The following is an 11,633-nucleotide window of genomic DNA, read 5'->3' as shown; positions in this document are numbered from 1 at the left end:
CAATATAGGAAATTATGTAATAAATAAATATAAAATCTTACCTATTCAGACAATGGTTATTAGCTTCCAGCCCAACTTTAGAGTCACACGATACCTGATTGTTCTGGCCTTCATCACAACTACACATATCATCATCTTGCCATATTCTGTTCATTAATTGATTTTATATCGCGTGATGTAAGCAATATCCATTATGAGAAAGGCCAACACTCAACGGGACTGATCACTGAGCATGAGAGATAGCAAAATGACACTTTTTAGCATCATTTTGCTCTCTCTGAAGTAAAAATAAAAAAACAAATAATTCATGAGTGTTTTTTCAGTTTGCAGCATGGATGAATTTGTGGAAGATGCATATGTACATTATATGTGGATAAAATGTACAAGTATTATACTTTGGATAATTGGGATTGGATTTCAAATTTACTGTTATCTGAGATAGCATCTGTCCACATTACCATGGATAATTGGGGTTCAGTATTATAACTCTGTATTATCATAGAGAGCAGTGCAAAATGACAGAATAGGATCAAGCCCCTAGTAAAATGTATCAATTGCCATCTTTAAATTTTAAAACATTTTGTGATTTTAGAAACTGCATTAGTTATATGATATTACAAATTCAAGAGAACGATCTGTAATGCTTTAAAATTAACGATCTTATGTCGATAAAATTTTTTCCAGACTTTTCACCATTTTATGCCTTCAATTTGGGGGGTACCCTTTAATGAAATAGTCTAAAATGAAAACAAAGTATAAAAGGTTACAAATAATTGTGATTTAAATAATATATAGCATTTATCACTTTTCAATTTTTATTTTAATAATTTTGATTATGTAACAAAAAAGTTAATTTCAGATTAAATTTTCTTGCAGTTTATTAATATTTTAAAAATTCTGAGTATTTATTAAGGGGAAAAAAAACAAATTTATACTTTTTAACATTATAGACATTATTAATGAATAATAAATAATTGTTTTTCCTCTTTATCAAAGTCAGTTTTCCTGTTGTAAAATATTATAAAATACTTTTGTATGATAAATCGTCTTATTTTAAAATTTTAATACTACAGCAATTTAAAAAGATATTTCTCAAAGTACCAATCTTAACTAAATAAAAATTTTTGTTTTCAAAATTGAAAATAATAACTCATTCAAATGTTCAATTAAAAACAGATTTAGCTCCTTTATGATTTTTCATAATGTTATCATAATCTTTCAAACACGTACTAGAACACTTGATGTTCAGTACTAGTACTGTATATACAGTTACTTGTGATCACATGAACCCATGGTACGAAAATAAACATATTGGGGAAATTCCATTCTCAACAAGTGCACGCGGTTCTTTTCTCTACTTATATTGCCAAGTTTAAATTGTTTATGTATTCTGTTCTAATTTAAACAAAAATTTTGAATCCATTTGTAATGCCAAGAAGAATTTGTTTCAGACTAAGGTCAACTTTCTGATTTTGAAAATTAAAATTCTGGTGAAAGTTGGAAGTTTGTTAATAAATTGAGATTAAAAACCCACGTATAATAATATTTCTATGAATAACTTGGCCTTCCCTAGTTGAGTGCTTATTGTCTTATTTGGGATTTTCATTTGCTTATTTTAATCAGTTTCCTGATAAAAGGCTTTTTTAGCTGAACTTTTCTAGTCTTGGAGAGATTAATATTGGGCTCAAGATAATCTGTACATAGAGCAGAAGCACAGCTTCTTGGAAACTTTCCTATCTCCCTGTGGACACCTTGATATTATCTGTTAAGAAATTTCACTTGTAAGATCAAACCCTTGATTATATAGTTACGACTTAATAATTTACTGTTTTTTTAAATGCAGTAAATTTATTAAGAAGGTTACAGAATTAATATAACAGCCTATTCCAATTGTCCTTTTACTTTTTTGAAAATATTAGAAAATGTTTGTATCCTTCAAATTTACTGAACATTTAAAGGATTTTTTTGTTTTTGGTCAATTGACTTAAATTATCATCATATAAAGAAGTCATATTAAAGTTCTGTGATGTTTAATAAATATTTATAAAGTTTAAATTTTATTAAAATAGTTTTATTAATTTCAAGTTATACATAATTGTACCTAGATAATAAGAAATATCGCATTGTACTGTAAGTAATGTTTGTTGTTTTTATGTATTTGTACCTTCTTTTAAAGCCAGAAGCAACACCAAATAAATGGTGATTTGATTGATTGATTGATATTGAAATGAAACACATTTTTAAAACATAATTTTACAATTTAGAATTAATAATAATAATAAGTAGTATAATAATGATTTTTTTCAGGTGAACCTGGTGAGTTAGTAGGAAAGATTATTAATACGGACCCACTTCGTTCATTTGATGGTTACGTAAATTCATCAGCAAATGACAAAAAAATTGTGAGAAATGTTTTTAAACATGGAGATTTTGCCTTTCTGTCAGGTATTTTATATATAAAAAAGTGACTTTTTAAATTTCTTTTGATAAAATCAAAAATAATTTTATAAATTTTTAGAAATTCATTACTGAATTTTTTTTATATCTTAGGAGATACATTAGTTATGGATGAAAATGGTTACTTGTATTTTGTTGATCGTACTGGTGATACTTTTAGATGGAAAGGTGAAAATGTTTCAACTACGGAAGTTGAAGGTGTTATTAGCAAAATTGTTGGAAATAAAGATAGTGTTGTATATGGAGTTTCAGTTCCAGGTAAATTGCTAACATAATAATTAAATCTCAAAATAAATAATTGGGTTTAAAATAATTTTGATATTTTTTTTCTTTGATAACAATGTTTGCATCATCGTCGTCGTCATAATTTTATTTTATTAACTTTAAATGAGGTGAACTATAGCAGATTATATTAAATGCACAGACTTTCCATTTCAATTTAAAACTTTGTAATTCTCAATCAATGTCCTTTTCAATGAGTATTATTATTATTAATTCTAAAGATTTGTTTGTTTAGGTAAAAATACAGAATGAGAACATTTTAGAAATAATTATTTAAAAACAAATTTTCACTGATACTGAATATTTAATCATGTGTTGTCTTTATATTATTCCATAATTGAATAAACTCATGTAATACACTTAAAATATATCTTGAAGTTGTAGTGGCTAATAATCAAAATTAAATTTTATATGTTAATAATATGCAGGGTTCATACAGACCTGGAAAGTCAGGGAATAAGACTTTTAGCAGAAAAGGTCAGTACTGCAGAATCCATCTGTTGCTTTTTGATCTGAATACATCTTTAAATTTGGTTCAATAAAGGGAGGGTCTAAGAAAACTGTAGCGACCAAAAAAAAATGGCAATAGTTGTCATGCTTAGATCATCATTTATAGTTTATGAGATATAATGAGTTAAATTTTATTCAATAGAAGGTTTATGTCTGTATTTAAAATGGTGCATAGTGGGGTGGGCTAGCAGTTGCACGTGAACACTGAAAATGGCAATGCTGTGCGACGACGTTTGGGCAACGAAACTTTGGATTGTGAATATATAGGACATCGAAATTGGTGTTGATTTGTACAGGACAATGGGATCTACAATATTATTTAGCAATAATAGCTGATAAAATAGAATTTGTAAAGTTATAAGCCAATAATTATGTAGGTTGAAGAAAATTTTCATAATGTTGAAGAGATTGGAAAGGAAATATGAACAGAAATGTAAGAAACATATATCTGGAAAGAAAAATTTAAAAGGAACAGAAAAGCCCAGAATGACTAATGCTGAACAATGCAGATTACATATAGAGTGTAAGAAAACAGAGTGCATCAACTCTGACAATATCTTGATTGCACTGCTGCCTGAACCATGATAGATATTGACTTGGAATGTGATAACCACCAGGACTTTATTTGTTTACAGCTTATCCTTCCTCTAATAACACAAAGAAGAATTCATGGCTTAAATAATTATAATTGTGTCCATACACAATCCTCCCAATTTTTTTTTTGACTGCATAACATCTAGTTAACCCTTTGCAGTCAGTTTATGCCATGGTGAGTGGTTAAAGAACTGTCAGTCGGCTTAATGATAATGTGTATGGAACATTTCAGACCACGTGGCGGACCTCATGCAATTTGTGTATTTTTATTTGTTGTATTCTTTGCTGCTGGCCACATATAGTATGTGGAGATAATAATTCTGCCAATTTTGATGGCTTGATGATCTACGAAGTGTCTTCTCTCTAAATGCAAATTTTCATCTTCAGGTGGCCTGCGGAATTTCAGAGGTATACCAAAATATCGCCATAGAGTTATAGTAGTTATAATGGAAATGGCAGAGTTTTGACAGGAAAGCAAGTTGTTGTTGATGGTGTTTTTGAACTATAAGTTTCAGGGAGGGATGGGAAGAAATACAATGACCTTAAATGGGCTCGTGCTGGACCAAAAATAGTTCACGATAAGCATTTCTCTCTCGCATAGAGTGCACAATTTATTCTGTTTAAATTATTTTGAATTTCCCACCTCCTCACTTTAAGAAAATTTGATTTTATGATGTAACGTGAGTCTTTTTCTTATTTAAATAAAATCTATGAAATAAAAAATTTCATAATTATTTAAATTAAATGACAAAGAAACAAGACAAAGCTAATTACGTAATAAATTTTTCATGAAGTTTTTCGTTAGTGAATAAAGTGCTTTCTAATGAAAATTTATATAATTGTGTAGAAAATGGGCTTAAATAGGCTTTGCTGAATATTACATAATGGAAAGGGGAATAATGTCATAATAGGTCAGGGAATCACAGATGGAATTACCTGTACATATCCTGAATATGTTTCTTAAAGCAAGTCAGGTTATATTAGACAGATTGAATATTTATGAAACAAATTTAATAAATCGGTATTACAAAACATTTGCTATATGAAAATAAATACAGAAAATCTATTAGAATATTAACAGGATCTAATAAATAAAAATTAATATTACGAGGGCTGTTCGGAAAGTTCGCGGCCTCAAATAGAACAACAAACAAAATAATGTTAAAACTTTTTTTATTTTTCAATGTAGTCTCCTTTGTTAGCAATGCACTTATTCCAGCGATGTTCTAGCTTTTTTATGCCATCACAATAGGTCAATTTGTCAAGGTGTGCAAAATTCTCATTCACTTCAGAGATGACTTTGTCATTTGAGTGGGATCTCTTTCCAGCCAAGAATTTTTTAGGTTTGGAAAAAGGTGGAAGTCACTGGGGGCCAAATCGGGTGAGTACGGTGGATGTGGAACTAATTGGAAGCGAAGTTCGTTTATCTTTTGTTCGGAGATTCTGCCGGAATATGCAGGTGCATTATCGTGGTGGAACGGAACCCTTTTTCTTCTTCAAGTGTTGTCTCTTTTCTTCGATTTCTTTCTTCAGTTTTTCCAAAAGTTCACAGTAATAGACAGCATTGATGGTCTTTCCTCTTTCTAGATAGTCAATAAAGATGATGCCTTTAGCATCCCAAAAAACCGAAGCTATTACTTTCCCCGCTGATGGAACTGTCTTAGCCTTCTTTGGTGGTGGCCAACTGTGGTGTTTCCACTGCTTCGACTGTTCTTTTGTTTCAGGAGTGTAGTAATGGAGCCATATTTCATCAGTAGTCACAAACCAATGCAAGAAATCCTGCAGATTTTTCTCGTAGAAGTCCAAACACTCCTTTGACATCAAAGTGCGAACACAATTTTGCTCGGCGGTCAGCAGATGCGGCAACAACCTTGTTGAGACCTTCGTCATACCCAAATTTTCAGTTAAGATGTGGTGCACTCGGTCGACAGAGATGCCTGTTGTCTCAGCTATCTCACGCGTTTTCAAATGGCAATCTACTAACACAAAATCGTGAACTTTGTCGATATTCTCTTCAGTGACAGCAGTTGACGGCCGTCCGCTGCGAGGGTCATCTTCCACACTCTCTCTGCCAGATTTAAAAAGGGCTGTCCATTTTTTCACAGTGGTGTACAAAGGAGCAGACTCTCCCAAAACTTCATCCATGTCAGCTTTGATTTGAGATGGGGTCAACCCTGTTTTCGTCAGGTATTTTATGACTGCACGAGTCTCCGTCGTCTTCATTTTTGACAAAGCACTTGCACACTATCTATCTGCTAAGCGATCGTGGCAAAACTTTACGACAAATCAAGCGGAAATTGGTATTGTATCTTTAGCAAAGATGTCTGAATAATTCCCGCCAAAAATTAAATTGATCGCAGCGCCGCATATAGGCAAGGCTGCGAACTTTCCGAACAGCCCTCGTAGTATTGATTTCTAGTAAAATTTCTGTGAATTCATTTTTATTTTAGAAATTTATTCCTGTTTTTGGTAGGTAAGAATCTCTTTAAGCATTTTCATCTATTGACAATCGTTAATTAATTCCATTAAATTTTAGGTTGTGAAGGTAAAGCTGGTATGGCTGCAATTTGTGATCCAAATCATGAAATTAATTTAGACCATTTGTTAAGTGAAATGAGGAAAGTTTTGCCATTATATGCTGTTCCATTATTTCTACGATTTGTCAGTGAAGTAGAATTAACAGGTATTATTTTTTAAATTTTAAACTAAATAGCTAATAAAAAGAATTCCTGTTTAAGTAATTTATAAATTATAAATAATTAAAACTAAAAATGCATCATCTTGAAATTTAATAGTATATTGTTCATCTGCAAAAACTTTGTTTGAAAAAGTTTCATTTCTAAAATTTTAATACTGTTTATAAGTATTTAATTACATTACTTTTTAAAAATTTGTAAATATAATAAAATTTTAAATTCTAAAAAGTAAAACATTTTAAACAACATTGACCAAATTGACTATTAGGTTGACTAATTAATTTCATAGATATTACATAATTTAGACTAAAGATAGGTTGTTATGCTCCCATCTTGTATTAAATTGATAATCATTTTTTAATTAATTAATTAAATTTAATACAAAATGGCAACACAATTGCCTACCTTTAGTCAAAATTGCATGATATCTATGAAAATAATTAGCCAGCCTTAGCATTTAATGATTAGAATAATTTGGGCTTCATTGTTTATATATATATATACGTGTTACTGGCCAAACTCGATTTCAGGCCAAACTAGTTTGTCCTACACGTTTCAGGATATACTAGTTTAACATAGAACAATCTAGTTTGGCCAAGGCCAAACTGATTTATGTACTACAAATAGGTACCAGTGTAAAAAAAAAATCATTTTGTGTAATTCAAAATGCCACCACAGTACACCCTGTAAAAATAAATAAAAGATTAAATATTTTGTATGTTACACTAAGAAGCACAAATAAGTTCATTTTTAATTTTAGTTTGACTCTAAAAGTTATTTTGGTTAAAGTGTACCTAGGTAACCCTAATGGCGGCACTCCCAACTGTTCGTGCTCCTGACAGACTCCTCCCGGAGGGGAGCCGCCGGCAGGCCGCCCAGTGTTTAATGTCACTAGTTATTGATTCATGGTAGTTCTTGAACAAAAGAAAAAAAAGGAAATGTCTACTAAAAATGTAGTTAACCTAACTGAAGCACTACCATTGGGGTTACCTAGGTACACTTTAACCATTATTTTTATTATTTCGTTTGAATTTTTGAAAATATTTTCGTACCTTTATATTTATAAACCCTTAAAAGTGCATGGCTTAATTAAAAAAATACAAACTGATAAGTACTGATTAGCTTATTTTTATTTTATAGTTTTGTACAGGTGTTGTATCACTTCTAGTCAATACCGTTTTTTATAATTAAGTAGACTGTGTTTGAATAAATATTGTTCATCTAATTGATTGTCTTTTAATTTTATTTTAACCATTAATGAATGTACTTGAATAATAATTCTAAATCAGTTTGGCTTAGGACAAACTAGTTTGGCCTGAAATCGGGTTTGGCCGGTAACATATATAATACAAAAATATATATAATTCCAGTATGGTGTGTGTGTGTGTGTCCACACATCATGCTGGAATTTATTTGAGAATCATGGAAGGTTGTTGGTACAAAGTCATCCCCAGTTACAGAAGCAGAAGTTGCAAGATCAAGTTCCACTCTGTGCTATTTTTCATTGAGAGTCATTTTGTTCAGCATCCAATTGTATTATGAAATTTAAATATTTTTTCCTGCCATATTTAAAAAAAAAATTCTTTCTGAATAAAAGCTATGTAAAAACAAAGCACTTTTTATAATCCCCATGAAAACATTTGAAGAAATTAAACTTAAAGAATTTTAATATATTTGCAAATTTTAAGTTCTTTAAAGTTTGTGATTTCATCATTTTTTGCCTATTAAACTTTCTTTTTCATTGTTCTGTGATTATATTTAAATGTCTCAGTTTTGCCAAGATGTGTATTATATATTTGTTTTGGTCTGTGTGAATTATAAATACAATTCATAATTTTACATATTGCACTTTATCCTAAATGAAAGTAATAGCATTTATTCTCTATTTAGTTGTTTGATTAAAATATATACAAAGTGTTCAAAAAATAATGCACCATAGGAGTACCTGGTGAAGTAAGAATACTGCCCAGCAAGCACAATGTGCAGTGTTCTGTCAGTTATGTTATGTTATGTGGAATTATGGAAAATAGGAATAGCAATCTTTGTACTACATACATACAGTTGTACAGTACTGACTGAGCAATAGCTACAAGGTTGTTTTAAATCAAAAATAAAATTACATGTTAATTTCATGCTGCTTTGTTGAAATGAAGGAAAAAAGAAATTCTCTTGTAAACTCCAAGAAAAATGAAATTATTGACAAGGACATTTTATCAATTTCATGAGGTGTTTGAAATGGGTGCTCTGTGCTATCTGACAGTATGCAAGGTGAAAAAGATTTTGAAAATCTTCCTCAACCTTCCTTAGCTTGTTAACCATTATCTGCATGGAAGCATCAATTATGTTTAATAAAAAAAATTGTGTTGTTGTTGTAAATCTTCAATGTTTTTAATTGCCTCCAGAGCCATGTGACTGTTCAATAAACCCTGTTCTTTAGAATTTTTCATTGGGGCTATGTAATGGTGTCAAATCAGTGGAGCAGGAAAGCTTTGGATATGGACCTCTTCCACCAATCCACATTCCTGGTAAAGTGGCATGTAACCATTCTCTAACAGGAAGATCCCAATTGGTGGGGATGCCATTATGTTGGTATAAAATGGTGTTATCAAGAGCAACATCTACAAGAAGTGGTCCAACATGCTCTACTAAGAGCTCCAAGTACTTTTGGGAGTTAAGGGTGTCATCAATAAAAAACAACCCAGGAAATCATCAGTCTAGTAATCCAGCCCAAATGTTAACACTGCCAACATTGAGTATACTCACTTGCAAGCGATGTGGATTTCCCTGTGCCCAGTAGCACATGTTAGTGAAGTTTACCTCACTGCAAACATAAAAGAACGCTTTGTTTGTGAAGCAAATTTGCCTGGAATGGTAGGGTCTTTGTTGCTAAGATCCACAAATATTTCTGCAAAGTTTATCCTTGCATTGTGGTCTTTAGGGAGAAGCTCTTGATGACATTGGGACTTCTACAGATGTTAATGGAACCTCTTGAGAATTACACACATATGTTGACCCAATTTCTGCCTCCAGAGCCACAGGGCAAATGGAAGTAGTTGGGTGTACTGTAAATGTGGCCATGATGTACAATAGATGATGCAGCTATGGACAACTCTTGGGCCTCTCAGACATTGGTACATCATCAAAATTTAGCTATCATTCTTAATATTGTATTATGTTAGGGATATGGCTGATGGGATGCAATGCGTGGAATTACACCACGACATCCCTCATGCTGCATCCCTGAAGTTAAAGTTGTAACATCTCATTCTGTCACAGGCTGCACTCTGCTAAATCAACTTTAAATACCTGTCCAGTGTAACAAAACACTATTGTCACAGACACGGAAATTTGCATAATTACCATAACAATGGATGCTTGCAACATACAGTACATCTTTATTATTAATTATTGAAAATTGACATCAGTAATTTTTGAAAGCACTTTGTGACCATACAGTCTGCAAACCTATCACATACAGGAGGTAGATGCGATCACCCATCAGGTACTGTATACCATAAGAATGCCAGACAACATTATGAATGTCGTCCAACATTGCCATGCAGCGAAGCACTGACATCATCAGTGCTGGACAGCATTCTTGCCTCATCGGGTGCTCCTACAGTGCATTATTTTCTGAACATCCAGTAATATGTTATACAAGTATCATTTATTCAACTAAAATATATATTTTGTTATATATATTGTTATTTTATTAAAGAACACTCAAAATTGTATAAAATATGATTTATACAATTTTGAGTTTTCTTCATTGCAGATGACCAGTATAATCACATTTAACTATAAACAAAAACAAATGTGTATAATACTGTATATAAAATAATGGCTCTGAAGAAATTGGAAACATTTTTATTGGTTCTATAACTAAAACTTTTAACAATGACTCTTAATTATTTTTTAAAGGTACTTTTAAATTGAAGAAAAACAAATTGAGAGAAGAAGAATTTGACATATCTAAGGTGAAAGATCCTTTATATTATTTAGATATTCCAAAACAGTGTTATGTACAACTAAATGAAAGTTCTTATAAAGATATCTGCGAAGGTAAAATACGTTTATAACTTATCAATTCCAATTTGAAAAATTATGGTTTTACAAAGCATACAAGTATTATGGTATTATTGTTGGGACCATGTCAGAATGTACTTAGAGAAGGTATAAGTGTCATTGACATTGAAAATAGCTCTAACAGATAACAAATCGATTGTTGTTATATTGGCTACTATTTTATACAATTAATTTGATAATTGTAATGTTTTCTGTACTTAGCTAAATTTCTAATATATTTTGTTTTGTATATATTAAAGTACTTTACACGATCTTAAATATTCAGTTGTTCATTGTCGAGTATATTTTATGTTATGCTAATTATTTGTACAAATCTCTTATTAAAAATATCATTCCAGTTGTAGTCAATTTTCTATCATCTCTTTTTATTATTATACAAAATCTGTTTCTTATGCACATAATGAAAAAAAAATGTATAAGGGTTTACATATTTTTATTGTAAGTTATTTTAGAAATTATGTGCTACTTTATATATGTACTGATATAAGTACAATTGTACATTCTGAAATCATATTTTTATGTTAAATCATTTTGTGAGTTGTTTACACAATACTTTTAAGTGAGCATCTGATAAATTTTTGAGTTTATAATCATAATATATATTTGTCCTCTAAATGACATTGTAATGATTAAGTATAATTTGTATGTATTGGTGAGATTGAATTTTGTTACTTACATCTTAGGCCATCCAACAGTTATTGAAACTGGTGTACAAGTGCTTGTTAAAGATGAAATATAAAATATAAAACTTACAAAATTTCCTATAGGAATAAATTGATAAACTTGAAAACAATATTGCTGCAAAACTTTTCACAGTTAAAAATTATCTTTTAATTTTTAGTTCTGATTAAGATGTTTAATTGAAAGGAAAATATATTTACATATGTCAAGTAAGTTTGTTAAATATGAAAGAGAAAGAACTAAAAATTTAACATTCTTACCATGTTGGGATTCTTCAATAAGTTTAAGAAATTCTATATAACAACGGATATCTTCTAAATTTGATTC

The 11,633-nt window shown here is 30.6% G+C and overlaps 1 protein-coding gene across 2 annotated transcripts in view; it reads left to right on the top strand.

Moving 5' to 3' along the window:
- LOC136989439 (long-chain fatty acid transport protein 4-like) overlaps positions 1 to 10,846 on the top strand; it is a 77,635-nt gene extending 66,789 nt beyond the window's left edge. For both annotated transcript variants that reach the window (XM_067287587.1, XM_067287586.1), the window contains 4 exons: positions 2,308 to 2,445; positions 2,551 to 2,715; positions 6,380 to 6,526; positions 10,461 to 10,846. In XM_067287587.1, the coding sequence (XP_067143688.1) occupies positions 2,308 to 2,445; positions 2,551 to 2,715; positions 6,380 to 6,526; positions 10,461 to 10,618 (608 nt within the window). In that variant the 3' untranslated portion in view covers positions 10,619 to 10,846. The remainder of the gene's footprint in view (positions 1 to 2,307; positions 2,446 to 2,550; positions 2,716 to 6,379; positions 6,527 to 10,460) is intronic.
- Positions 10,847 to 11,633: the final 787 nt, after the last annotated feature.

The sequence above is a fragment of the Centruroides vittatus genome, unplaced genomic scaffold (assembly GCF_030686945.1).
Source record: "Centruroides vittatus isolate TY-2023 unplaced genomic scaffold, ASM3068694v2 scaffold_576, whole genome shotgun sequence".
Classification (NCBI taxonomy): domain Eukaryota; kingdom Metazoa; phylum Arthropoda; class Arachnida; order Scorpiones; family Buthidae; genus Centruroides; species Centruroides vittatus.
Note: the sequence above shows the minus strand (reverse complement) of the source record. Positions and strands in the feature narration are given on the sequence as shown.